At 36.0% G+C, this 27,036-nt stretch overlaps 1 protein-coding gene across 2 annotated transcripts; it reads left to right on the forward strand.

The window, feature by feature from the left end:
- The first annotated feature begins 2,892 nt into the window (after window positions 1-2,892).
- Window positions 2,893-9,527, forward strand: LOC143235097 (U-scoloptoxin(18)-Er1a-like). 2 transcript variants are annotated; one of them, XM_076472908.1, is made up of 3 exons: window positions 2,893-3,296; window positions 5,985-6,171; window positions 9,263-9,527. In XM_076472908.1, exons 1-3 carry the CDS (start codon window positions 3,168-3,170, stop codon window positions 9,298-9,300), a joined length of 354 nt encoding a protein of 117 aa, XP_076329023.1. In that variant the 5' UTR covers window positions 2,893-3,167; the 3' UTR covers window positions 9,301-9,527. The 2 variants fall into 2 exon arrangements, with proteins under 2 accessions (XP_076329023.1, XP_076329024.1); XM_076472909.1 differs by lacking the exon at window positions 2,893-3,296 and adding an exon at window positions 3,494-3,643.
- The last annotated feature ends 17,509 nt before the right edge of the window (window positions 9,528-27,036 follow it).

Consider the following 27,036-nt stretch of genomic DNA (forward strand, 5'->3'; position numbering starts at 1 on the left):
TAATATTTAAAGTACCGGTACCGTCACCATGTTGAATTTTAACGTTTACCCCCACATATTAAAAGCGGCGCTATATCTGATGTCTCTTACTAGATAAGTCGTTGAGTTTGTCATTTGTGATCATACCATTCAGCTCAAAATGGCTTTTATATTAGAAGTGTTTTGTGGGAATCACTTTTGTGCAATAGGTTTAACTCGCTTAAGTTTAACCTCGCAGTCAGTAAAACGTTCCACGCGGTCATCAGATTCGTTCTCCATATCCTGCCTCCTACGTGAGTAGTCTAAGTCGGTTATCTAGTTGTTTATTTACTTTAAACAAGCAGCACTGGTTGCATATTTTATAAATTTTGCTCATTCAAGTATACAATATCATATCCAAAAAATATTAGTATACGAAGTATAAGTTTTTGTGTTTGATATGTATTTGTTTGTTTGTTTGGAAATTTCGCACAAAGCTACTCGAGGGCTATCTGTGCTAGCCGTCCCTAATTTAGCAGTGTAAGACTAGAGGGAAGGCAGCTAGTCATCACCACCCACCGCCAACTCTTGGGCTACTCTTTACCAACGAATAGTGGGATTGACCGTCACATTATACACCCCCACGGCTGGGAGTTGATATGTATATATATATGTTTTAGATATCAGTATAGGCAAAATATCAAATTCAGCTTTTTCACTGTTCTACCCGTATTTGTATATATTAGATATCACTATAGGTAAGATATCAAATTCAACCTTTTTACTAATAGTATCTATAATAATTTAAGGGAATGACTGTGTGTGTATGAGAGAGAGAGACTGCCATAGCTCCAAGAGCAAAGAACACAGAAACGTAAAATTTTGTACAAATACTAAATGGACCCTGAAGATGCGCAGGTGAGTATTGGTATTTATCTATCTACGTACTTGCACATGTGTGCAGCTTTTTAATGTAACAAGATAGCGAAAAGCCACATAGAAAAGAAGTGTTTTGTTTCTGATAAATATATATTTTTAAATATATTTGACTGCTCTTCTGTGGTAAAATAGGTTCAGAATACACACTCTATCATAGTGAACTAGAATACATTAACTTAATAACCCGAACGAAGACAAGTACATTCATTAGTTTTTATACATTATAAAGATATTTAAGATATCAAGTTCAACTTTTTCATTTCTCTAACGATATTTGTATGTATCAGAGACATAAGGAAGATATCAAATTCAACTTTATCGCTGCTCTAATGATGTGTGTATTTATCAAATATTTATAGGTACTATATAAAATCTTTCTTTTTTGACGACACAACAGCAGAACACGAAATGAACTGTCAGACATATCGTAAAAGAATCAATATGTTTGTTGTTAAGCGCAAAACCACAAAATGGACTAGCTATCTGTGTTTTGTCGATTTAGAGTATTTAATCCTAAATCTTAAGCGTTATAAGCCCTTCGAGTTATCGCTGAATCACTGGAGAGTCAATAACCAATAAGATATAGATCATAATATTGCATCTTTTAAAACTATTGAATTATTTCTTGTTAGTACTATAATATAAAAAGGTTATTTTCGTATATTAGTAGATATAAAAGATGTATAGATATACACATAGAGTTAACGTGTTTTATGAACTGATAATATCTACCAATTTTATAAAACACCGTTCTTAAGTACGAAACTAGAAATAATCGCACAAAGTTAAAACAAATATTCAATATTTCTCTTTTCATTTTTTTCTGCCTATATGTAATAACCCTATATCTTTTAATTGAGGTAATTTCTTTGTACCAGATTTTTCAAATATATTAAGTAAAGTGATTTTATTTTGTTGTTGTTATTTTCAATTTCACACTTTTTAGCGGCGTCATAATGGCTCATAGAACAACTCTGAGTTTTTTGTTTTTTTATTCGAGCACAAAGTTCCGTGTCTCTTTAACAATCTGAAATATATTTACAGTTTTGGACTCAAGAGGTCAAACCCTTTCGATTTATATATTTGATCACGCCCAAGGTCTCAAATATTAATTTTCTCTAGTCTTACATAAAATAATTTCAATTTGAGGTTAAAGTGGTCAATATTCTGATGAGTAATAACATTTAATCGGGTATACGTGAGTTCCACACTTGGTATTGGGGTGCACAGAAATAATCTAATAAAAAGGAGGAGAAAAAGGTCTCATAAATTAATCTACATCAATCCCATCTAAAAGAATTTTCAAGTGTCACAGCTGTTAAGGTTTTTCACCTTCTCTGTATTTTAATATGTTTTGATACTTTGCTTTAAGAAGAAGAAAAAATCAATTTAGCATATTTACAATCACATTTACAATCGTAAATTTTAATCCTAGGTTATTAATTGTAACACAAGGGCGCATACAAGGGTGATTGCAAAAAAACAAAACAATACCTTTTAATTTGATGCAAAGAGTATGCCTTTATATTCTTATAGCAAAGCCACATCGGGCTATCTACTGAGCCCACCGAGGGGAATTGAACCTCTAATTTCAGCGTTGTAAATCCGTAGACTTACCGCTGTACTAGCGGGGGTGCTATTAATACAATCTTGTAATTCACTTTACAAACTTTGCATTATTGTTAGTTTACGATAGCTTATTAAGATTAAGACTTTAGATGAGATAATGTATATAAAGTATTTTCGAGATACAAGATTATAAATCATTTGAATCTTTTCTTGGCACTTCGTGAATTCGCTGAAAACCAAATGGATTGGAATGACATCACCGGAAATAACGAAAGGTAAAGCAGTTTCGTTAGCACGAATTTTGTACTGTTTACTCCTCCAAACAAACCAGTTTGTTCTAGATCGGATAGCCTTAAGGTATTTAGCGTAATAAATCTAATCTGGGAACGTGATTGAAACAAGAGTTATAACTGCTAGATACCTAAACAAGTTTAGGTCCGACATTGGTTAGTTCCCTATTCACGTGCCATAACTGACGTTGTATATCCTTGAAGGAAGGAATTTTGCTGAGAAAACTCGATGCAAACACTTCATAACCTGTTTGTTTAGTTAGAGTGATATAATTAACGTTTGAACTAAGAAGGAATACCATTTTGTTATTAATCAACTACCGTTATTCCCTAGAATATTAGAGCAGCGTGTGAGTTACTGGAACTTATTTAAAGAGTCTTAGACTGAGAAGTGCCACATAAACTTCAATAATGGGATCTATCGGGACCACGATTTTCTTTGTAGTTTGCATGTGCCTCATATTCAACGTATCAGGCGATAAACTCTACCACCCCCAGTCTTCTTTGGTGCAGCAACCAATCGACAACGTTCACAGATCAGTAAGTTCTGTTTATATTCAAGGTGTTTTTTCTCCCTTAATCTTACTTTTTTCTTAGGCATATAGAAAAAGGATATTTCTATATGAAGCTTTAAGTCATTGATTTTCATAAGCAAAGTTAGTGCATAAGTAATTTAGACAAGTGTATTTTAAAAATCAATAGTGTTTTATATTCGCCTGTCGCCCAACCCGCCTAAGTAATTGTAAAACTGTACTATGTTAACCATGTTGTTAGCGAGATGTTTTGTAATGACGCGTATATATGTATGAATTGGCGCTTTTCTTTCTTGTACGTGTAGTGAGCTGGTGAATAATCCAGAATCCGTATGTTAACCGATGGTAATGATGGTAAGACATTTGTTGTTTGAAATACGGACTTGATAACACGCATTCTATAGAACTAGCTGACGTACCCGTATCCTGGACATAGAATAAGTCTCAAATCATATATTAACTGAAACAGTTCACTTTAGTGCAACTGTCGCAATATATCAAGTACGTACTGCCAAAGTGTTCGAAAAGTGTTATATACAAAATAAACAACGTTTAGGCTTTCAAAGAATTTTTAACGAAAAATTAAGAAACGCTAAAGTGCTCAAAATGTTGTACAGAAAAAAAGAAAAACTGGCCATTTAGCTTCATTCTGTGAAATCTACCCCCTTTTTTGTGACGTTTTGTAAACTACCTTTACCACTTCAAAACGGGTTTGAAGTGGAAATTCCAGAATATATGAATAGATAATTCAGATGAAGAACATGACTCTTACAAACAAGATTTTGTTTTTCCACTCAATTATTTCAACCTGCCTCTAGACTATATGGACTATGTAGTCTACTGGCATATTGCCAGTACGTGAACATATATGAACCAGATTAATGCGTTTTATACAAAAAAAATATTAGGTTGAGGAATAATTCGTGAGCGTTTTTAAATAATTTCATTCAAGCATTACATGCAAGACTATACAATACTTCAATGCATGAACACATTACACCCAAAACATTTATTATGATACTTTATTTCATGTAATACCTAGGTATATAGTATGCATTGTTTGAAACGAAATTGCAAGAAATTAAATGCGAAAAGCAGATGGTGTCGAAAATGCTCGATTTTGTCCACTTGACATTCCATTTAATGAGCTGAAAATGAAAGCAAAAATTAAAGACATATGAAAATCAAACACACCATCTATTAGAGCAAAAAATTATCTACCAAATGACATGAAATATTTTGCGAAAGCGTTTCATTTATGAATATATTTTTTAACTTGAAAAAACGCTCACGAATTATTCCTCAACCCAATATATGAATTATTTTTCCAAAATGTTTTATGTGCATTTTGTTAATTGCATAATTTTTATAGCAAATTAAAAACATGTGGTTTAACTTTTATGTTGTTTTATTATGCGCTTCAGAAATTACTTGTGATGTCAACTGTTTTCATACGTTTGATTAAATTTTCACTTAGTTTGGTTTGATTTGAACTTCGCGCAAAGCAACATGGGATATCTGCAATAACCGTACATAATTTAGCAGATATAGGTTAAAGGAAAATCAATACCACCCATCGCCAGCACTTGGGTTTCTCTTTTATCAATAAAGAGTGGAGTTGACAGTCGCATCATACGCCGCCACGCAGGTTGTGAATCTATCGATCTATGATAGACCCTTAAATTGATAATGTATATTAATATATAAATTATATATTTATAGAGTGTAATGACAAAATTACCTTCACTAATGTAATAATAATAATAAACTCGACTGAATTTTTTTCTTCAGTAGTTACCTACTATAAAGCTGATATGAAGAGTCATTTCTTGAATTACAATCGCTTCCTACTTTGACCCGTAACGTTTCAATTTCGGTCTGTAAGACACATAGTATGCGGACAATGACCGTCAATTAAATAATAACATGAAACGCTAGGGAAGGACATTGAGAGCTGGGTGTTGAACGCGTGTAACAAAAAATCTCTCCTATACATCCACTCATTTGGCAGCTACCATGTTTTAAATATATATATACAATGAATTCTTAAATTTTTATATAAAACATTTGGTCACGTAATGATAAATACTTTAATATGTTGTACATAAATAGTTATGATTTTTATGCTATTTATCATAGCATTACCTCAGCTTGTACATTATATAAACCACAGTGTAGAAGTGGAATATACGTGTACCATGAAAACTGTCACAGAAGAATCTTGGGCGTAAAGGTTCATAATCGCTTAGAAGTATGGCACTATATCCTTAACAATATGAATTGAAATTGTCTGATTTCACAACGAGTTAAACCTGCGGATCTCCTGTCATGCTGGTGCACCCTGAAGCGTGTAAAGATTAACTGGTGCTTTTCACCCACAATTTAAGACACTTCTTCCTTCTCAGTAACGTGCCAGGAAAATTATTCACCAACAAGAAAACAAGCAAAAAATGAAAATGCAATTTAAAAAAATCCCTAATACGCATCCCATAATTTGTTGCGCTTTAGACCCAAGGCTCGAAAACCCATTGCTTAATACGCCCTTGTCTGTACCCCAAGGGGACACGTCCTCCCCCGTCAGTTCACTGAAACCTTTGTATTCGAATAGAATTTATTACTGTTATTTAATAAGTAATTTGCAAATTATCTTAATCGGGTTTAGATTAACAAAAAATGTGCTTTCCATTTCTTTTAGGATAAAACCTGGGAGATAGGTGCAACATGTCGCTACACTAACGATTGTAAAAGTGGTTGTTGTCTCTACAATCGTAAGACCGAAAAGAGAACTTGTCAGAAGATGGCAATTAAAGGAGAACGTTGTACCAGTGGTCAGATCAAGTTGAACTCCTACGTGGATTTTTGCCCGTGTGCAAAAGGAAACAGTAAGTGTCTTCTCTTAATTTACAAAATAGAAAAGTAAACTGACAATGATCACTGAGTTTGCGGTGGGTGGTGATGACTAGCAGCCTTCCCTCTAGTCCTGGAGGGACCGTTTGAAGTTTCTCGGGGGTCACGTATGGTTTGGGAATTATTGGGAAAATCACGGAGCAATTTGTAGTTTTTTGTGGAAATGGCCTGTAACTGCCCACCAATGAGAAACACTCTGAAGTGCGGCAGTTGAACCTCGTCTAGATGCTTGTTACGCAACCACCTGTCCAATTTTGAGTAAAAATTTTCATATATTACAACGTTTTGCATTGCCTAAATTTTTTAAACTATATAATATTAATACATCGAACTAAAAACTTAAAGTTTCCATCGTATTTAGTATATAACCCTCACATTGAGTGAATAAGTAGGTTTTGTATGATTTTCAGTAATTCCATGGATCTTGCATTTGTTTAGCACTTGTAGCATTTCTTAAAGTCGTTTATTTTAGGTAACATTTTCAATAAATTAAGATCTTTATATTATTATGCCTCTAGATTCCATGAAGGAACAAGGAAGGGCCGCAATCGCTTGCGGATTAATTAACAGGCTAGTTTTTTAAGTGAGTAGATTGTTAGCCTACTGCACAACCCCCAACCAGGAGGAGAAACCTGAGCCGTCCCTAATTTTGCAGTGTAAGACTAGAGGGAAGGCAGCTAGTCATCACCGCCCACCGCCAACTCTTGGGCTACTATTGTACCAACGAATAGTGGGATTGATCGTAACATTATAACGCCCCCACGGCTGAAAGGGCGAGCATGTTTAGCGCGACTGGGATGCGAACCCGAGATCCTCGGATTACGAGTCGCACGCCTAACGCGCTCGGCCATGCCGGGCACTAAGATCTTTATATATAGTTTTGTTTTATTCTACCTTTACGCAAAGTTCACCATTACAAAAATTAATATAGGGTCACGGTACTACCCTGGAGAGTCTCAGGGGGTAAGACGATGAAAAAGGTTAAGAACCACTGCTCTAGTCTTACACTGTTAAATTAGATAGCCTTCGTGTAGCTTTGCGCGAAGTTCGAAAACAAACAATAAATATCAATTTAATAAAAAAAAATAGACTCAAATGAGATTCATATTTATTAAAATTTTTCAAAGGTGAAAAGCCCTCTATGAAGGTCGCGCTATTGTCTCGCTATTTATTCTCTTTTCATAAAATACAAACTTGATGAGAAACTTGGCCTGGGACCCAAAACGTTGTTTGGAAATCAAGAAGCCCACATGTTGAATATACTTTTCAAATTGACTTAAGTTTTAAAAGGTACTACAGTTAACACTACCGTGGACTTATCATATTAGCTCTGTATATACAAAAATGGCTCGTTTGGGTTGAGAAAATATTTTACATAGAAGAGCGAACAACGTTTCGACCTTCTTCTGTCATCGTCAGGTTCACAAAGAAAGAAAGAGGTAACTGACCGGAAGCTGACCACATGTTCGGAAGGGGTTGTGTAACTGAGTGTCGGAATGTAGAGGGCGGTGTTAGATGTTTGAATATATAATTTTATTTTATTATATTTAATATAGGTATAAAGGCGTTCCTTTATATTGGTTTATTTTGGGTTTAAGTTGTTGTATAAGTAAGGCTTCTTTAATTTTGCGTTTGTTTATGTTTGTTTCTTTATTTAGTATTTTGAGTGTTTATTTGACTTGCAGTTTTCGAAAACGTGTGAAGGTGACTTTTTATGTTCTTTGAATCTGGTTTCCATTTTTCTACTTGTTTCTCCAATATAGAAGTCGTGGCAGTTATCACATTGTATTTTATAAATAATGTTGGTGTGGTGTTTGTCAATGTAGTTTTTACATAGTATAGACCTTAGTTTTGTGCCTGGTTTTGAATAAATTTGGTATCAAGTGGAATGTCATATTTTGTTACTAGTTTTTGCAAAATGTTGGTCATTTGTCTGCTGATGTCGGGAATATATGGTATGCAGCAGTATTTGGTTTCGTGATTTTTTGATTCGTGAGATATATTTACTTTTGTTGGTTGATTTTGCTTTCTGTCTAGGTGTGTGCGTATAATGTTTTCTACGGTTTGTGGAGGAAACTTATTGATGTTGATGAAGTATTATTTTATTTTGTCTAATTCATTGTTAATTTTATCTGGTGAGCATAGTTTTATGACTGTGTTTATTTGGTTTCTTAGTATGTTGGGTTTTTGTTTTGTTTCATGTGCTGAATCCCAAGGAATGTATAGTCCAGTATAGGTGATTTTTCGGTGGATTTCTGTTTTGAATTGTGTGTCAGTTCTTGTAATTTTGAGGTTAAGAAATGATATTTGATTGCTTTCTTCCTGTTCACATGTGAAGTTAATGTTGGGATGTATAGAGTTAATGTGATCGAAAATATTAAGTATGTGTTCTGTAGATCTGAATCCCGCAACCGTGTCATCTACATATCTGTACCAGTATAATGGTGGATGTAATGCTGTGTTAATTGCTTGTGTTTCAACTTGTGCCATAAAAATATTGGCTAGAACTGGTGATACTGGGTTGCCCATGCTTAGGCCATTTGTTTGTATATTGTTGTGGTTGTTGAACATGAAGTTTGTCTTTATCGTGGTGAATTCTGTGAGGGTTGCTAATGGGTTGCTGGGAATGTCTATAGTTGGATTAGGGTCTCAGATATAGAGTTCTAAACATAAAATATTTTTCAAACCCAAACGAGCCGTTTTTACATATATATTTCTCTACAAGTGGGTTTTCTCGACATCACTGATTGATATTAGCTCTGTATAATCTACTCGACAAACAAAAACAATCCGTATACGCACACTATTTATTTTCTCCTTGACGTTAACGAACCTGTAAGACTGATACTATAGCTTTAACATTCTGCATTAGAGGGTTTTGTATTTAAATAAATAAAAAAAAAAAATAGTCTTGACCTTGTGCTCTTGTCAGTAAGACAGTAATCATGGTTGATTTGCATGTTGTGTTTAGTTATCTCTTACGTTTGTTTGTAACGTGAAAATGGATAGTTTTTTGCTTTTTTTTAATGATTATAATTTCTTACAGAGACTTTTTGTTTTTTGCAGAATTTTGTGAATACCCAGATAACGTATGTAAGGAATAAAGTATATGTACCACCCGAAATAAACCATCAACAATGGAGAAACCTAGAAATAATGTTTACTGTATCATAACTTTTTACGTGTACGTTACTAATCAGCAATTTCTATAAAATTCACCTGGTTTTCATCTTAAAATATTCACCTCTAACCAAAATGTTGTTAGAGTACAGTGATATTTTTATTAATTTTGTGAAAAGCAATTGAAATAATAAAGATCCTTGAACCTTAATTTTGTTTACTAATGTTTTCATGTAAATTACGCCTGATAGGTATAAATAAACGAAATAATACAATGGATGTTATTATTTAACAATAATTTAAACTGTTGTTATTTGATGTTTTGTTCTGTAAATTCTATAAAAGTGTAAATTCAGTATCTGGTTTTTATTAATTCGAAACAAAAAGTTTTTGGATGGTAACGGAACTAAATAAAAGTGGTTAAATCTCATACGTACGTACAAATTCTGAAGTTGAGAAAACGAAGCCAGCGAATGCTTGTTATATATGAATACCACAATTTATGACATATATATTTTACAAATGTTTAATTTTTTTTATTCACATGCTTCTTTATTTCGGCGATTTATTAAAGCATTACATATGACAGAAGTTTTGTTTTACACGTATAGCGAAAAACGACACTCCTTCGTTCATTCTACTATAGAGAAAACTACATCTTCTGTATTTCACCCTCTCCTTCCCTTAAAATGATCCCAGTATGGTCTGGTGGCTTCGGCACTCAATTAGCAATCTGCGAATTGCCGTCACCGAACATGCTTGCCCTTTCAGATGTGAGGGCGTTATACTATTATTCAAGCCCCCGAGAGCAGCTAAATTAGGGATCATTAGCCTTCAAGCAACTTTGGACGAAATTCAAAACAAACTAATTAAAGTGGTTTCAGATTGTAATTTGAAAGTTACTTTATGAAAAAATTATACACTGTTTTTAACTAATAGTCCTCCAGGGTTCAAAGGTAAATCTACAGAGCTACAATAATGAAATCCGGGGCTCGTTTCCCCTTTTTGGACACGGAAGATAATTGAAGAGTTTGATTATAAGATCCCTTTGAAGAAGATTTATCAATAAATTGACCCCTTTAATGGCTTGACGATAATTTTGAGGGCTTACAATACTTTGCCTTATTCAATTTTTAAAACAAATACTAAAATGTTGTATGATTGTAAATTATAACCTAGCAGTTTATCTTGCATAATTTATTTAAAGGAAAAACGTGTAAACTATATAAATGTAGATCGAAGAAAAACTTTTAATATTGAAATTTTCATTCACCAAAGTGTCTACTTTGAAAGATGTAACTTTAAAATTTGCGTTAGTAAATTGCTGTATAAAATCAAAATGTATTGCATTAAAAAACGTGGCTTATGTTATTCTTTAGTAAATACAGTGAAAAAAATCCCCTTCTTTCATTTTTAATAATAGGGTAAATGAATTTGAGAGTATGTGAATTATACCTGAGCCTAACCTGGCCTGGTGGTTAGGGGCGCTTAACTCGCAATCTAAGAGTCGTGTATTTGAAACTTCATTTCACCAAACACGTTCGCTATTTCAGCCGTGAGGGCGTTATAAAATTATGGTGAATCCCACTATTCAGTGGTAAACGAATTGCTCAATAGTTGGCAGTGGGTAGTAATGACTAATGGCTTTCGCTCTAGCCTTTCTCTGCTAAATTAAGGACGGCTAGCGCAGAGAGCCCTCATGTAGCTTGTCACTAAATGTAAAACAAATAAAAGAAGCATTATACCATGTCGTTAATGACTAGGATTCGGATAATATCCTCGTTGTTGATTTCTATGCCCAAAAATGGACTTGTGTTGATTGCATGCATGTGTTTTATTAAGGGCTGATGGACCCACTCTTCTTTGATACTTGTACCATCCAGAAAGATCCAGTCTTCCTTCCGTTTGCATTTTATTTTAATTAGGTAGCTATAATACTTCCGTGGAAATATTTTATTAATTTAATATAGTTTCAGTGTGATGTACTGAAATTTTCGATCTCTCTCATCTATATATTTTAGTGGAATTTAAATAAATACATTTAAATGTAGTTAAGTAAGTAAATCAAACCATTAGGAATGATTTCGTTAAAAAAGAAAATTCCAAATTTTTAAAGCCAAAACAAAACATATTAGACTTAAAAAATAAACAAAATACGATGCATTAAAAATATATATCTTGGGATACAAGCTGCAACGTGAGATTATAAAATGTATCCTAGGTTTTAGAGATGACTGCGCAATAGAACCTACATTGTGGTGGGGATACACCGTCTATCAGTCTTAACCTTCAATTCGCTAGTCTTGCGTAATAAATAGACACAATTAGACTAGAAATTAGAAGGGCGAGACATGGGTGCTATATCACCCTTCACTGCCTGCAGACAGTTATGGGAAGATGACTGCTCTCCCAAGTTAAAATAAGAATAAGATAAAGGTAAAAAATAAGGAACTAATATACTACCATTTGAGGGTAAGTAATGTGAAACTTGCCTCTTGATGTTAGTATTCCTGCCCTCAATATGGTAGATGTTTTTGAATTTATTAAACAAGATATCAGCACAAAACAACAACCATACTAAGTATGTACAACAATGAGATCAAACATGGTGGGTAACTAACTATCAAAAACAAATAAAGGTACAAAATATACAATTATGTGAATTAACATTAAAAGTTACAAATACAAAAATAAGAATTAAAAATACAAATTTTAAATTGAAACAAAAAGATTACAAATGAATCTGTACGTGAAAGTATGTACAAGGAATTAAATAAAAAATACAAAAAATATATATATTACAAAAAGAAAGTTAAAGGAAAAAGTACAAAAACAATTATTTTGAATCTAATTACAACAAAACAACTGTACAAATGAACATAGCATGTAATACACAATACAGTGGAGCGCCGTTAAGCCGCGGTACTTGGGGGGTCAACCTGGTTAACCGCGGCTTAAGTGGTCCGCGGCTTAAACCTTTATGACTGAAAAGCCGAAGCCGCCAACAGCTCCGCCGAGGAGCCTCATCCGGGCCATTGCGTGATCATTATAATATTAATGTATAGACTATTCAGATACAATTGGCAAGTGCCGTTTTAACACAAACGACCAATGCATTGCGATGGTTTGCTTTTCCCCTTTTTAATAAGTAAAATATACCACACAATTTTGATTAAGATTTATTAATAATATAAAGATTACAATAAAAATAAACCTTTTTATTGTAAAATTTCGTCTTTCCGTGTTACATGCGGGCCGCCATTTTAAATCTCGTGGTAGCGATATTGCACAGTTGCATAAATTATTAAATTTTTAATACCGAATTTATTAATAGCCAGTTAAACAATGAGAAAAAACAAATAAAATACATTTCAAACCATTTTATTTCACATTTTTAAAAACATAACAAATATAAACAAAAAAGTTAGTTTCATGCTGAGTTATTACATTTGAAATTCTTACGAATGTATACGAAACCACATTAAATTTTTATCCACTTTTTACATTATCACAAAAATTTTATTCAATTTATTAATTTTAAAAATTACAAATACAGATAATACGAGGTCTGTTCAAAAAATACGCGGACTAACGTCATAAAACAAAATGTACTTTATTTAGAAGTTACAGGTTTGGGACCCCTTCAAAGTACTCTCCTCCCCAACGCACACACTTATCCCAACGGTGTTTTCACTTGTTGAAACAGTCCTGGTACGCTTCTTTTGTAATGTCCTCCAGCTCCATCGTCGCATTTGCCTTAATCTCGGAAATCGTCTCAAATCTTCTTCCTTTCAAGGGTCTTTTGAGTTTGGGGAACAAGAAAAAATCGCAAGGAGCAAGGTCAGGTGAGTAGGGGGTGGGTGGGGAAGAACAGTGATCGAGTGTTTGGCCAAAAACTCACGAGTTCTGAGGGCCGAATTTCGCAGCAACGCGGTGCATCTTCAATTTTTCGGTCAAAATCTCGTAACAAGATCCAACTGATATCCCACACTCTTCAGCAAGCTCCCTGACAATCAGACGTCGATTTGCCCGCACTAGGGTGTTGATTTTGTCGACGTGTGGGTCGTCAGTTGACGTGGAAGGACGTCCAGGACGCTCATCATCTTCAATGGACTGTCGACCATCCTTAAAACGTTCATGCCACTTGAAACATGCCGTACGCTTCATAGCAACATCACCGTAAGCCGTGTTAAGCATAGCAAAAGTTTCAGTCGCAGATTTTCCAAGTTTAACACAAAATTTTACAGCAAGTCGTTGCTCCTTCAGGTCATTCATTCTGAAATCCGCCAAACGAAAAAATCGCACTTCACTTAAAACCACGTAGCTAATACACAAATGAAGATATCTGCAATCGGGAAATGGCGTCGTAATCAGCTGATCTGTGCGAACCTAGCGACACCAAGCGGATTCCTGGAACCAACTGGAGCCGCGCAATTCAAACAGTCCGCGTATTTTTTAACAGCCCTCGTATAATTCAAATACAGTTTATTTCTTGGTAACGTATGACGTTATTGTTATAAAGCCAGAATTAAATTCGTAAGCCGCGTTTTTACACGTTGTTAAATTAGCGGTGAGCCGCGATAATCCTCGCTCACAAGACTTGCTACAGCGGCTTAAGCGATTTCGCGGTTTACTGGTCCGCGGCTTAATGGTGCTCCACTGTATGTACCAATAATGAATGTAAAAGAAATACAAATGTTTTTGTTTTGAATTTCGCGCAAAGCTACTCGAGAGCTATCTGCGCTAGTCGTCTCTAATTTAGCAGTATAAGACTAGAGAGAAGGCAACTAGTCATCACCACCCACCGCCAACTCTTGGGCTACTCTTTTACCAACGAATAGTGGGATTGATCGTCACATTATAACGCCCCCGCGACTGAAAGGGCGAGTATGTTTGGTTCGACCGGGATTCGAACCCACGACCCTCAAATTACCAATCGAACGTCATGCACGCGCGCCCACACACACACACACACACAATGAAAGCGGTAAAAATGTAAATACAAATAAACAATAATACAGACAGTCTAAAACATCAACCGGGCGCCAGCGGTGATAAAAGTCCCTCCGACTTAGTAACCGATAGTTCGCCTCAAGGCGGAGTAATAGTTTGAACCTGGCCTTAGTCAGTATCTTAAAGCACGTCACTGGAGCCCGCTTAAAAACGAATTGATTACAGATAAACCATGTAATAAGGTGTAGTGAAACGTAAAGGCCAGGTGACTGGGAACGGGGACCGGCACTTGATACAATATGGTCTTAGCCGAGATCGAAGGGACACCGAAAAGGCGAACCATCTTTTTCCATATCTCATTCGACGTCGGACAAAAGACCAACATGTGAAGGACAGACTCGGTAACACTGATATTGGAGAGACATAAACGTTCTTTCACCGGTAAGATGTTTTGAACGATGCGCCAGTTGAAAGCTTGAAGGTAACTATCAACTGTCAACTAAGCAATGCCCCATGGAAGAGCGGGGTGTTGTTGCTCTATGCTATGAGTACAGTCCGGGGCAAGCACACAGTAGAGAGAACTCCAGTCTGCTGGAATATCGCGTGACAACGTCTGATCGTCGTAACAGCGTTAGCATACCAAGTGGGAAGATCAAAACACATTGGTTTCCTCAAGCGTGATGAAACACCAAAATTCCTGTGCCAATCAAGAAACGAATAAGTTGGCTACAGAGACGATCCTCCCAAGACACGGTGAACAGTTGTCGACAGGAAAAGGGAAAGACAGTTGTTCCAGACACACGAGATGCTCAGTCCTTCCTTGTGGGGTAGCTTAATTAAAGACAAGCGAGACATCGCTCCAGTCTTACCACTCCACAAGTAGGTGTAGACATGCTGCTCGACAGCTCGCGCACTGCGGTCATTCAGAGGAAGAATCATATCAAGATACTATATCAAGGGGAGAATCCTACTCTTTACTACCACTGCCAAACTAATACGTTGCACGAAGCAGCCTGAGGACTCGCAAGGAAGCGAATCCCAAAATATTTGAGTGGAGAGAAAGTCCATGCCAAACCAAATAGAGTGCCTGCAGATAAGACCCATTTACCCAACACAAATCTGATCCCTAGACTTGGTGTAGTTGATCCGGGTTGCACTGGCCTGAGAGTACTTGTTGCCAGTGCTGAACCCAAAGTTGTTTAGTTTTCTAGAAATAGATTCACATCATCCACATGGCTAACGTACTTAATGGACACCTCACTTGGATACTGAAGGCGACGCATGCACCAGAACCGTGGTACACATAAAAAAAACAGGTATTCTATCACCAACGTATAAAAAGATGGCGTTAATGGACATCCTTGACAAGATGTTAAAGAGGACCGTCAAGTATCCACTTACTAAGAGCTTGCTCGAAGAAGTATAGAAATTTCGTGACTCGCCATGGCCAAGTGGGTTAAGGCGTTCGACTCGTAATCCGAGGGTCGCGGGTTCGAATCCCCGCCACACCAAACAGGCTCGCCCTTTTAGCCCCGGGGGCGTTATAATGTGACGGTCAATCCCACTATTCGTTGGTAAAAGAGTAGGCCAAGAGTTGGCGGTGGGTGGTGATGACTAACTGTCTGCCCTCTAAATTAGGGACAGCTAGAGCAGGTAGCCCTCGTGTAGCTTTGCGCGAAATTCCAAAAACAAAATAAACAAAAGCAAAAAGAAATTTCGTACATACTGCACAAATGCTGGAAGAAACAATACCTCTCCAGAACGTACTACAAAAATTTGTGGTGGACTCGATCAAAGGTCTTTCTCTGATCGAGCGACACAAAAATTGCGGGGATGTTTCTGTAGTTGCACCAAGTTTCGTTGGATACTTCTACCCTGCATACCACACATTTGGGTTCCAAGGATAAAATTGGACATAGAAACACTCAAACGGCCACACAAGACTTTAGATACAATCTTTGCGTCCACATTCGGGAGCGATAAGGTCGCCACGAGGAAAGATTTTCGGATTGGGTGGGATCCTTACAGGCTAGCGTAATTAATCCATCCAGCGTACCCGGAGGCATGGGCCCATCGGTCAGATAGTCGTTAAAAAGTCTAACGAAGAGGGTTCCAATAACATGCTGTACATGGCGATAGAATTCCACTGACAGGTAATTTGGTCCCAGACACTTACCAAGTGACATGGCCCAACATTCACTCAGTGTAATGGGTTTCAAAAGGTTGTCCAATGGTGATGGATCGATGGTTGGCAAAAACTGTGTGATGTCTCATCATATATCCTCGCCCACGAACGAAGCCGAATATAGTTTACTATAATAGGTAAGGCACATGTTGAGAATGTCAGTAATGTCCGAAAACACCTGACCCTCTTTCCTCAACAGACTGGACATGTGCTTGTTTTAGACATCTCCCGTGCCTTACACCGTGGAACCCTGGTAACATTTCTGGGATTTAGTAACTACATCAGACTGGAAACGCTCGCTGCTCGGAATAATTTGATATATTCCAAGTCTATGTCCTTTTTGAGCCTGGCAATGTCTGCAAGTGTTCACTGGTCCATTGGTCTGCGCCTAGGCAAGGCTACTAAGGTTTCTTGCTTAACAGGCAGGGCAAGACGGCGAGTTCGCGGATGCTTCATGCCTGTTTGCCTAGTAAGGAAGCACAGGCTTTCTTAAAACTCACCCACCAGGTCTCATTAATGGCATCAACAGAACAGAGGCCTCGGACAAAGGCTATCAATTCATCTCTCACTTCGTCCTCAGAGAGGAGGGATACATTAAGTCTCTACACTACTGGAACTTGAAAAACAGGGGTAAAAACCTGGAATGCGGTGAAAAAAAAGGCTCGATGGTCAGATATGAGAAACGAAACATCATCAACCCAATAGACATCAACTCTAGGTAGGTACTGCTTTAGGCCAGCTGTCACATAGAAACGGTCTAAGTGACAAATATATATGTAAAAACGGCTCGTTTGGGTTAAACGAGCCGATTTTACATATATATTTTTCTCTACGAGTGGGTTTTCTCGACATCATTGACTATGGGTTTAGGCGACAAGATACGCCCTGACCTGTCCAAGTGGGAACAAAAGCAGCCCCGTAAAATACACGGAAGACATCGTGGAAGTCGAAGTCTGACAACTCTGAACGTAGAGACTGCACATGCTGATCACCAGAAAATGGGGTTCTCCCCTAATCTTACTGAGGTGGGAATCCAACACACAGTTGAAGACTCCACCAAGGACAGTATCGGCTTGCATTATTAAGAATATGTCCAAGGAAGAAAACAACATCTTCAATTCCCTCTCCTGGACAGGGACCCAGACATTAACAAGCTGTAGCTTACAACGTATACATTAATAAGCCGTATTTTACGACCTTGAGTGATGACATCAACATACACAACCCGCCCTTCAGCATTACCATGTGATGCGAGGATACTTTCTGAGAAATTGGGGTTGAGGAGAATTCCACATATTATGCATGTGTCGAACCAAAAGACCAGAAAACCTGAACAGGAAAACGATTTATAAAGGATAAGTGATCCCTCCTACAGGTGAAATTAGTTTCCTGCAGAAGTATCACATCAACATGACCTTATTTTTTACTAAAAATACTAATCAGTGATAACGAAAAACCCACTTGTATAGAAAAATATACATGTAAAAACGGCTGGTTTGGGTTGAGAAAATTTTTATGTAGAGGAGCGAACAACATTTCGACCTTCTTCGGTCATCATCAGGTTCACAAAGAAAGAAAGAGGTAACTGACCAGAAGATGACCACATGTTTGAAAGAGGTAGGAATTTTGAGGGCGCGCTTAGATGTTTGATTGTATTTATTAATGTAGGTACAAAGGTGTTCCTATGTATTGGTTTATTTTGGGTTTGAGTTGTTATACAAGTAAGGCTTTTTTAAATTTTGCGTTTGTTTCTATATTTAGTATTTGGATGTTTTCTATGGTTATGTTGTGTTTATTTGATTTGCAGAGTTCGAAAACGTGTGAAGGTGACTTTTTATGTTCTTTGAATCTGGTTTCCATTTTTCTACTTGTTTCTCCAATATAGAAGTCGTGGCAGTTATCACATTGTATTTTATAAATAATGTTGGTGTGGTGTTTGTCAGTGTAGTTTTTACATAGTAAAAATAGGACTTCAGTTTTGTGCCTGGTTTTTGAATAAATTTGGTATTAACTGGAATGTCATATTTTGTTACTAGTTTTTGCCAAATGTTGGTTATTTTTCTGCTGATGTTGGGAATATATGGTATGCAGCAGTATATGGTTTCATGATTTTTTTAATTTGTGGGATATATTTACTTTTGTTAGTTGATTTTGCTTTGTGTTTAGGTGTGTGCGTGTAATGTATTTTACGGTTTGTGGAGGAAACTTAATGATGTTGATGAAGTATTGTTTTATTTTGTTTAATTCATCGTTAATTTTATCTGGTGAGCATAGTTTTATGGCTGTGTTTATTTGGTTTCTTAATATGTTGATTTTTTGTTTTGTTTCATGTGCCGAGTCCTAAGCACGCCCTCTACATTCCTACACTCAGTTACACAACCCCCTTCAAACATGTGGTCAGCTATCGGTTAGTTACCTCTTTCTTTCTTTGTAAACCTGACCGAAGAAGGTCGAAACGTTGTTCGCTCTTTTACATATTTTTTTTTTTTTCAACTCAAACCAGCCGGATGTACACCTTGAGCCGCATGTAAACTTAACATACTGATATGGTTTAATGTTATGTCAATAAGTGCCTCTACCATATTAAGGACAATAATGCTAAAATCAAGAGGTAAGTAAGTTACATTCCTTATTTTTTATTTCTATCTTTTTACCCTTATATTTTTCTTATTCTTATTTTAACTTGGGGGAGCAGTCACCTTTCCACAACTGTCTGCAGTGAAGGGCGATATAGATGTGGGACGTTGTGGGCTTGAACATCCACATCTTGCCCTCCTAATTTCTAATATTCTTATGTGAGACTAGCGAATTGGAGGTTAAGACTTATAGACGGTGTGTAGCCCCACTGCAATGTGGGTCCTACTTCTTCAGTCACCTCCAAAACCTAGGTTTCACTTTATAATCCAACACTGTTTCTTGTACTCTAGGATCTTTTTTGAAACATACTGCGTATTTTGTTTATTTCTTAATTGTAATGTGTTTTGTTTCAGCTTTAAAAATTATGGTTATAAAAAATTATGTATATATGTATAGTTTGTTGTTTTTTTGTTTTTTTTTGCTAGGAAAAACTGAATTACTTTAAAGAAATTACTTTTGTAATCCTAAACAAAACTTCAAATATACTAAAGAATTCATGTTAAAACAACAATTAATACGGCCCGGTATGGCTAGGTAGGTTAAAGCGTTCGACTCGTAATCTGAGGGTCGCAGGTTCGAATCCCCGTCATACCAAACATGCTCGCCCTTTCAGACGTGGAAGCGTTATAATGTACGATCAATCCCCCTATTCGTTGGTAAAATAGTCCAAGAGTGAGCGGTGGATGGTGATGATTAGCTGCCTTCCGTCTAGTCTTACACTGCTAAATTAGGGAGGGCTAGCGCAGATAGCTCTAGAGTAGCTTTGCGCAAAATTCCAAACAAAAAAATAATTAATACCTAAACCTGAAATATAAAAAAAACAACAGAATAAATTAATTGCTGTATTATAAAAGTATAATCCATTGTGCGTATTTAGTAAGGAAGTAAAATCACTTAACCATCCTAAAAGGTAAAGTTTATATACAATCAAGAAGTAGTTCCAAATGTTACATTTCACTAATATTAAATTCATAAAAGTATACGAAATTTAAACTTCAATACTTACTTACAACTTAATATGTACGTGTATTTATCTTGAAAATTGCATTAATATTTTAGTTGTTTTAAATTGACAACCATATCAGGTTGGCAAGACAGATATTCTGCCACGCAAGCCAATCAATTGTTGTGTTCTATAACACAGCCAGAGTTCATCATCACTCTACTTACCATTGTTTTCCTTTAGTTTACCTCTGTGCAACAGAACATTAATTTAGGTGCTGCGATGCATGACGCAGAAATAGTGGAATATTTAATCCGTTCACTCAGAAATAATACTGTCAATGAATTTAACAACATTTTCTGTGAGACTCAAACTCTGTGTAGTGAGCTTCAAATTGATATCACAATGCCAAGTTAGGCTAAAAGACAGATGTACCGTGCTAACCCACAAACCACTAGCCCTGAGGAGTACTTTCGTATTGTTGTATTTGTACCATTTGTTGATCACTTTCTTTCACAAATATATGACCGTCCGTTCAGTCACAAAACTCTCCTTACAAACTTCATGTGTCTACTACCATCAGGATCTACCACAGAACGGTCAGAACCTACAGCACAACAATGTGACCAAATTAAAGAGTTGGTCAATATACACAAGGCTGATATTGACAGCACTTCACCAGCTGCAGTAGGTAAACTTAGGGTTTGGTACAAATCACTTGCGAACAACAGACCAAAAAATGTCATAGATGCATATGCAATGTGCAATGCAGAAATGTTCCCAGTCATTTCTAGACTGTTGAAAGTATTTGCCACGATGCCTGTATCAACGAGCTCAGTGGAGCGTTCGTTTTCAACTTTCAGAAGGCTCAAAACGTATTTGAGAAATACCACCACTGAAGATCGATTGAATGGCCTGGCCTCATTATACATTCACCGTGATATTAAAGTTGTAGATGTCCTGGCAAGAACGAACAGGCGTTTGAGCCTTTCATAGATATTCGATTGTATTTCTCTAATTCTGACAAAACTTGCTGTATTAAAAGAATGTTCAATCAGAAATTTGCATTTGACCATTTGTTGTGTGTGAAATTATCTGCCATGCAATCACAGATCTTTATGAAACTTCACAGGTGGCAACTGAACTTGTCTAAAAAGTTTGGGTCCATGGGGGGTTAACCCCCTCCCTGGCTACGCCCCTGCACTGTTGACATGTCGTCATTCGTGTGGTACACTGCTATCGATAAAATATTACAAGTGTAGGTTCTGGTAATTTTACGCAGAATAATATTTCTAAAATAGATGCAAAGGAAGTGCAGGTGAGCAAATAAAATTGATTTTTATTCAGAACATTGTGTGTGTATTTTACCTAATGGCTAGCTTGTATTTTCTTTTATGAGTTATCATTCGTTGCTGATGACAGAAAGCATAACAATTTTATTGCAACACTGGATGAAGACAGGATAAAGAATAATGCAATATCATACTCTAATGCCACAACAGGGTCCAGTATTGGCATCCCTCAACCCTTGGATTGACTCCTTGAATCATTATTCCAAGTAAACGTATCCAAAGGTGATAAATCCCAACTTATACCAATATATAATGGCCTTGGAATTACCTGATCGTATCTAAAAGTTATATTCTACATGAATTATGGAAGAGAATTGGCAGATATTTCAAATGTGAAAACTCGTTAACAGCCTCGAATGTTAACAACTAAATATTATTGGTAAATCAGAAGGTTAATTTCTCTTAATTGTTTTTTTAATTTCGAATAAAGCTGGTCTAGCGTCATCTGTGCTAGCCATCCATACTTTTGAAATGACAAACTAGAGACAAAGCAACTAACCTAGAACAACTAACGCCCATTTTCGAGCTACTCTTTACCGATGAATAGTAGGATTCACTGTAACGTTATAAACCCCCATGGCTGAAAGGGCAAAAATGTTCAGTGATAGGAGCCAAACCCGTGACTTTCAAATTGCGAGTTGAATTACCTAACCAGCAAACAATACCATAATACGTAGTACCTGTTACGTTCACGTGACATTCAAGATGCCATAACATTAAATATGGAGAACACAAAGGCTCCAGAAGCCATTTAAAGTAAAATACGAAAGGTAACTGAAAATGAACAGAATACAAAATTATCCATGTATCACAAAATACAAATAAAACTTAATACAAAGATAAATACATTATAAAACGAAAAAAATCGGCCAGTTTGCACATTCTAAAGCTAAATTTAGAAAAAAAAAACACAAAATTAAACATATATTAAAGCAAAATTTACGCATGAAAAATTCAAATTACAAACAAGAAAAAAACGTGAGTTACACCAAGCTAAATTTGTGTAGGCATACAAGTGTTGATCTCACTGTGGTTGTGAGTTCATTTTTTTTTTTCGACACCTTTCGTGGATGTGACAACTTGACATTACAGAATTCTTGTTCGGTTATAATAAATAACTTAAAACCATGTTTCCTGTTTACACAATTTAAAACGTTATTGAAGCCGTATATCTTCCACTTCAAAGTATATCATGTAACGTCTTGTAAGTAACCTCTGAAGGTGGCGTAGACTACCTCGGAAATTGTAGAGTCATTTTGAAGTTGAAACCGTACGGCTTCAATAAAGTTTTATGTTGTGTAAATAGGAAACGTTGGTTTTAGTTGTTTATTATAATTTTAAATATTTCACAATCAATTACATGGTGATTTATGTAAATGAATCTAGCAACGGGATTTACGGTAAAAAAAACAACTTACAAGCATTAAACTGAATAGCAATACCAAAGGAAGGAAAGTGAGCAACTGTTTAAGCAAGACCAAAAGATATAAATAATTACAATACAAACAAAAAGTAATCTTATAGTAGACCTACCTACATTTGAAGACAGAAAACGAATATGAAAAACAAACTGCGACGGGAATTGCAATTAAAACATTTCTAAGATAGGGGAGTAAGTTTGAAAGAAAGATGTTTCAATTAAATTTTAGATAAAATACAAAAGAAGTAATATTATTCCGAAATTTACAAGAGTAAAAAGTAACACCAAACAAAAAAATAAACTACTGTTTAAACAAGATTAAGCAACAGATGTTGAAGATTACGATATAGTAAAACATTTCAGAGCAGACCTGGAATACAAGGAATATCGGTTACATTTTGGAGCAGCAAAAGAAAATGGCCAAAAGTAGTTTGAATAGAAAACTTCCTAATGGATTCGTACAAAAACACTGATAAATAGAAGACAAAATGAGATCAGAAATTTAAAAACGTTCATAGAAAATGGAAATCAAAGCAAGCTAAAAACATTACAATAAAAATATAATATTCTCGAGAATCAAAAAGTAGTTAAAAACTGAGATGTAATGTTGACCAACAGAAAGTGTCAGAAAAAGGCTTAGGTTTTGCACATAAATTAACGAATTGTAATAAATATTAAAACCAAGTTAGATAAAGTAAGAGTCCTCATAAAATTATATAAAAAAAATTAAACCGAACCACAGTAAACGAAATAACTATAAAACCAGAAAAGGAAAATAAAAATTAGAGTCGTTCGTGAAGCAGATAAAGTGGAACAAACTACAATACTTAACAAAAGTGGTTATGTTAAGGTTTGTTTGTTTGGAATTTCGCACAAAGCTACTCGAGGGCTATCTGTGCTAGCCGTCCCTAATTTAGCAGTGTAGGGCTAGAGGGAAGGCAGCTAGTCATCACCACCCACCGCCAACTCTTGGGACTACTCTTTTACCAACGAATAGTGGGATTGACCGTCACATTATAACGCCCCCACGTCTGGGAGGGCGGGCATGTTTGGCGCGACTCGGGTGCGAACCCGCGACCCTCAGATTACGAAGCGCACGCCTTAACGCGCTAGGCCATGCCGGGCCCGGTTATATTAAGGAAAAACAAGACATGTTGAAGGAAAGTACATACAAAAAATTTAAGAATAACCCAATAAATGCCCGTGTCGCGCTAAACATGCTCGCCCTCCCAGCCGTGGGGGCGTATAATGTTACGGTCAATTCCACTATTCTTTGGTAAAAGAGTAGCCCAAGAGTTGGCGGTGGGTGGTGATGACTAGCTGCCTTCCCTCTACTCTTACACTGCTAAATTAGGGACGGCTAGCACAGATAGCCCTCGAGTAGCTTTGTGCGAAATTCCAAAACAAACAAACAAACAAACAAACCCAATAAATAAATATCATGAAAACAGATAAACTAGTGTTAAAAAATAGTATAATTCTATTTCCTCAAGATGGACCCACAGTATCAAGTATGGGTATATCATTTTAAGAAATAGCAAAGTTTATAGCGTTAAGGTATTATTTTTTAATTTTGCGCAACGTTACACAAGCGATATCTGAGCTAGCCGTCCCTAATTTAGCAGCGCGAGAATAGAAGGAAGACAGTCGTAAACACCCATTGCCAGCTCTTGGTTTACTCTTTTACCAACGAATAGTGGGATTATCCGAACATTATAACGCCCCCACGTCTGAAAGGGCGAGCATATTTGATGCAATGAGAATTGCAACCCGCGACCTTCAAATTACAACCCGAGCATCATGCTGGTCCAGTATTATTTTTAAGAGATAAAAACAAAAACACAGTAAAAACTTCTTTACAATACGTAGAGAAGATTAAAAAATTGGAAAAGGAAGATCTACTTGTATCATTTGATGTAATATCGCTATTTACTAAAAGTTCAGCAGAAGGTGCGAACAGATGCTTTGAAAATAAGTTATTAGAAAATAGAATTCCATTAGTCGAAAATATGGACGTACTGAAATTAACAAGACCGTGTGTAAAGAAAATCAATATCTTAAAGTTAACCAAAGCTACTATAAACAAAAAGAGACTTTATCTATGTAATCACCCCTATCTCATTGTTGATAACAATGTTTTTTGTTTTTTTTTAAGTTTTAGTTTTTTTTTAATTTCGCGCAAAGCTACACGAGGGCTATCTGAGCTAGCCGTCCCTAATTTGGCAGTATAAAACTGGAGGGAAGGCAGCTAGTCATCACCACCCACTTCCAACGCTTAGGCTACCCCTTTTACCAACGAATAGTGTGAGTGACCGTCGTTTTATAACGTCCCCTCGGCTGAGAGGGCGAGCATGTTTGGTTTGACGGTGGTTCAAACCCGCGGCACTCATGTTTAGAAGATGTGTAGGTGACACATTTTTATTTCTAGTTGTTGAAGTACTAAAGAACCATCTCTTGAGTTCACGTGTGAAATTGAAGTAAATAATAGCATCATTTTTAGATGTACGAGTTAACAAAGAAACAGAAGACAACTTATAATAGTAAACGGTTTTTTATGTTGTTACCACACCAAGAATTATGTCATATAAAAACTCATAAATGCAAATATCTGCATTATATATATATATATGTTTATAGAGCTTTAAAAATAAGTTGAATATTTAAATAACGAATTGTTATTAAATTTATTGTTACTGAAAGCGGATTTGAACCAAATATAGTTGATAAAGATGCAAAGAGAGTTAAAAATTTCACATCAACTTCTACCAATAAAAAGTCCCACCAGACCATTTCCAGTTTGGTATCAAACTCTATACATATATATACAGGGTGGCCCGTAAGTCATTACACATCCATATGTTATTATGTTATATTCAATTACGCATGAATTATAAATTTTTTCTTTTTTTTTTCAAAACATTTGGCACAATAACCCCTACTATGTTGAGGAAAATGTCTCTCAGAACATGGCGTCGCATAATATTATGCAACGAGAATGAGGGATAGCACACAGATACACTGGATACGTAAAATATATGGATGGGTAGGGACTCACGGGCCACCCTGTATATATGTCTTAACCTGTATTACAAAAATACAGATTATAGCATTTTTCGTTCAATGTGCCCTTGTAACTATGGTCAAATATACCATATTTTAATATTATGAACCAACTTCTTTATTTACCTGAAAAGTTGTGCTATTTTATACGTCACGTTCATGTATATAAATTGATCTATCTCGGTAATGCGAAACACGTATGTATCTATCATCATATATTAACCAAAACTATTTGTACTATATAATATCATTGTTCAGCATCTAACCTAGTTTCCAAAGTACTTGCAAGACCTCGGGCATTATTTAGAGAGCGAGATCATTTCATCGCGAAAATAAAAGCAATCATAGACATAAATATGCAGAAATGGTTTAATTCCAGACATGCACTTCCATTCAAAACGCATTCGTTAAGTACAAAACACACACCATCCAAATTAGTTATAACACAAAAGAAGAATCTGTCAAAAATCACCTTTCTCGTCATAATATAGTAATTAGCTTAAATTGCCATCATACCAGAAAGACAGGGAAGAAAAATTAAATATCTAGTAAAATAGTTTATTTCGGGAAGGCTGACATATCAGGCTCAATCTCACGACTATCAACCTGATAGCAAATCTTTATCAAAATTCGGTACAAACCATAATCCGAGTTCTAGGAAAGAGAGGTCTACAAAGTCCTTTTAGCATACAGATTTGTCACGATTTCCACTTGTCATCAACATTTGAGACTAATCACCGATTTTTCCTTAGAATGTTATCTTAAACAATCAACTATCTTAGTTCTGTCTCTAACAAGATCTTTGCTGTCCGATTTCACAGAAATTTCCCACAACAATCAAGTGGTTGTCACATATCAGCTCAGAAAGCAATAAAATGTCATTTCTTTCCACCAATTATCTATAAATCGATCATTTCTCTTGACTTTACAATAATTAAGGGGTTATTACATATCTTGTTTACCTCTTAACGTAAACGACCTCTTCATGGCTCTAAAGTAGGGATTACTACTTCCGTTCAGTCATTGATTTTTCATTCTACTCATGACACTAACTACTTCCCTTTTTAAACACTGGCACGTTTACCTGCTTCACTACTCCACCATAACTAAATGATGATGTAGACATCAGGCTGCCAGCTTCTTCACTACTAACACTTGAAAGAAGGGCTT

The sequence above is a fragment of the Tachypleus tridentatus genome, chromosome 12, assembly GCF_004210375.1.
Source record: "Tachypleus tridentatus isolate NWPU-2018 chromosome 12, ASM421037v1, whole genome shotgun sequence".
Lineage (NCBI taxonomy): Eukaryota > Metazoa > Arthropoda > Merostomata > Xiphosura > Limulidae > Tachypleus > Tachypleus tridentatus.